Genomic DNA, 3,095 nt, shown 5'->3' on the forward strand with positions numbered 1-3,095 from the left:
AAAACACTATACACAAATTACCAATTTTCAAAGAAATAACCAAACACTGATGGTGTTCCCCATCTGCCACAGTGGATGTATGGTGGGAGATGTTGATGAATAAGAAATTAAACCCCTCCTTCATTTTCTCCTCTGTTTAAATATTTGCCTTTATATGGAAAAAAGAAATTATTTTTATATAAAACTACTTGCATACAACAAGTATTGGATAAATATAAGTTCCTTGACTTCTCTCTCCTCTCCAAGTAAGAAAGAGCAGCTATGAGGTTCTACAATACACCCTCCTCTTTCATTGATTTGGGAAGGCACTTCATGATCTCACAGTATACCACAGAACTCCCATATGAACTGAGTGTTAAATACTATTAATAGCTAATAACATTTGTTACATATAATTAGCTCATGGGAGAAGTCTAACTATAGCTCCAACATGATTACCAATTTACAGCCATTGTTATGTTTGTTATTCAGTTTCATTAGCAATATTACCCTAACCAAGTCCTAGTCAAGTAAAACTTCTACATTGCCATATTCAAGAACCTGTGCCCATCAAGAAGGGTCAGACTTCTGGCTAATACCTAATTAGAATACTTTTAGCTACCTAAATCACTTAACAGAGTAAAAATATTCCAAGTGTTATTTCTACTTCACATTAATTCATTGCATCTACAGTGTTTCTATATTTGGCGCTCAAATTCAGATCAGATCAGTTGCTCAGTCGTGTCCGACTCTTTGCGACCCCATGAATTGCAGCACGCCAGGCCTCCCTGTCCATCACCAACTCCCGAAGTTCACTGAAACTCACGTCCATCGAGTCAGTAATGCCATCCAGCCATCTCATCCTCTGTCGTCCCCTTCTCCTCCTGCCCCCAATCCCTCCCAGCATCAGAGTCTTTTCCAATGAGTCAACTCTTCGCATGAGGTGGCCAAAGTACTGGAGTTTCAGCTTTAGCATCAGTCCTTCCAAAGAAATCCCAGGGCTGATCTCCTTCAGAATGGACTGGTTGGATCTCCTTGCAGTCCAAGGGACTCTCAAGAGTCTTCTCCAACACCACAGTTCAAAAGCATCAATTCGTCGGCGCTCAGCCTTCTTCACAGTCCAACTCTCACATCTGATCCTAATTCCTCATACAAAAATAAAGAAAAATATCTGATTTGTATTCTTGCAGAAATATTGTTTGCCGTTTTAAAAACATTGCCATTTTGAATATTAATATGGAAAAATTACTATTTTAATTTCCATGTTTAATCATTTCCTTTGCTTCTTTTTTTGTTGTCATTTCCAGTTTCTCATTCCAATTATGGACCTGACCAACTCTACTGACTTCCTGCTCAATGACTCTACTTTAATAAGAAACAGAATTCACATTCCAAATTCTGCCTCAAAAGTGATTGTTGTAGTTCTTTTGTTTATGTCATTTTTAATTGGCACTATCACCAATGGTCTCTATCTATGGGTGCTAAAATTCAAAATGAAAAAGACTGTCAATACTCTCTTATATTTTCATCTCATTCTCTCCTATTTTATTTCAATATTATTTTTGCCATTTTTGGCCATCTCCCACCTTCAAGACAATCACTGGAGCTTTGGAAGGGCCACGTGCAAGATCTTCAACAGCATTTTGTATGCAGCAATGTTCGCCTCTGTGTTCTTCCTCTCGGCCATCAGTGTTGATCGTTATCTTCTCACTTTTCACCCAGTGTGGTCACAACTGCATCGAACCCCACGCTGGGCTTCCAGCATCATCTTGGGAGTCTGGATCTTTGCTGCTGCCCTCAGCATGCCCTATGTGGTTTTCAGGGAGACACATGATGACCATAAAGGAACAGTGACCTGCCAAAACAACTATGGTGTGTCTACTGACTGGGAGAGCAAAAAGATGCAAACATTAAGGAAATGGATTCATGTAGCCTGTTTCAGCAGCCGCTTCTTGCTAGGCTTCCTTCTGCCTTTCCTCATCATCACCTTTTGTTATGAAAGAGTAGCCAGAAAGATGAAAGCAAGGGGACTGTTGAAATCCGGCAAGCCCTTCAAAGTCATGATGACAGCCATTGTCTCCTTCTTTGTGTGTTGGATGCCCTATCATGTATACCAAGGCTTACTTCTCACTGAAAACAGATCTCTGTTTTTCCAGCTGACTGTCTTACTCACAGTGATAACTACTACCTTCAATACTGTGTTTTCTCCCACACTCTACCTCTTTATTGGGGAAAACTTCAGAAAAGTTTTCAAGAAGTCTGTCCTTGTTCTTTTTGAGTCAACATTCAGTGAGGATTCCTCGGCAGAAAGGACAGAAAACCTAAATTCAGAAGCCGACATGTAAATTCTGGATCCCAGAGCAAACAGGGGACTCTTAGTCAAAGACATCATCAGTAAAGATACTCAGCTTTTGTATATAATATAGTGTCTATACTAGAGAGACAGCTGGACTGTACTATAGTTAGATTTATGAATATTATAAGGGCTATAAAATGTGGTGGGTAATGTTGAAAATGTGATTTTTTCTTTTTGCTTTGTAGTAAAATACATGCAACATATAACACCATTTTTTTTTCATTGTACATTTTGGCGGCATTAAATTCACAGTACTTTGCAATCATCAACACTATCTATTTCCAAAATTTTTAATCACCAGAAAGAGAAACTGTACCCATTAAGCAGTAACTCTTCACTCCCCCTTCCCCCAACCCCTCATACCATCTAATCTGCTTTCTAGTTCTGTGAATTTGCTATCTAGATGTTCTGTGTAAGTGAAATCATACAGTATTTCTCCTTTTGCATCTGGCTTATTTAACTTAACATGTTTTCAAGGTTTATCCATGTTGTGACATGTATCAGAACTTCATTCTTTTCATGGCTAAATAATATTCTATTATAGGGTTCCCTGATAACTCAGTTGGTAAACGATCCACCTGCATTGAAGGAGACCCTGGTTCGATTCCCAGGTTGGGAAGATCTACTGGAGAAGGGATAGGCTAACCACTCCAGTATTCTTGGGCTTCCCTTGTGGCTCAGCTGGTATAGTATCCACTTGCAATGCAGGAGACTGGTTTGATCCCTGGGTTGGGAAGATCCCCTAGAGAAGGGAAAGGCT

At 39.5% G+C, this 3,095-nt stretch overlaps 1 protein-coding gene across 1 annotated transcript; it reads left to right on the forward strand.

Annotated features, from left to right (window-relative positions):
• Positions 1-1,301: 1,301 nt before the first annotated feature.
• GPR33 (G protein-coupled receptor 33) lies at positions 1,302-2,387 on the forward strand. Its single transcript, XM_010846995.1, has one exon. The coding sequence runs from the start codon at positions 1,302-1,304 to the stop codon at positions 2,322-2,324; it is 1,023 nt and encodes a 340-aa protein (XP_010845297.1). The 3' UTR covers positions 2,325-2,387.
• The last annotated feature ends 708 nt before the right edge of the window (positions 2,388-3,095 follow it).

Source organism: Bison bison, unplaced genomic scaffold (genome assembly GCF_000754665.1).
Source record: "Bison bison bison isolate TAMUID 2011002044 unplaced genomic scaffold, Bison_UMD1.0 scf7180017864242, whole genome shotgun sequence".
NCBI classification, from domain to species: Eukaryota; Metazoa; Chordata; class Mammalia; order Artiodactyla; family Bovidae; genus Bison; species Bison bison.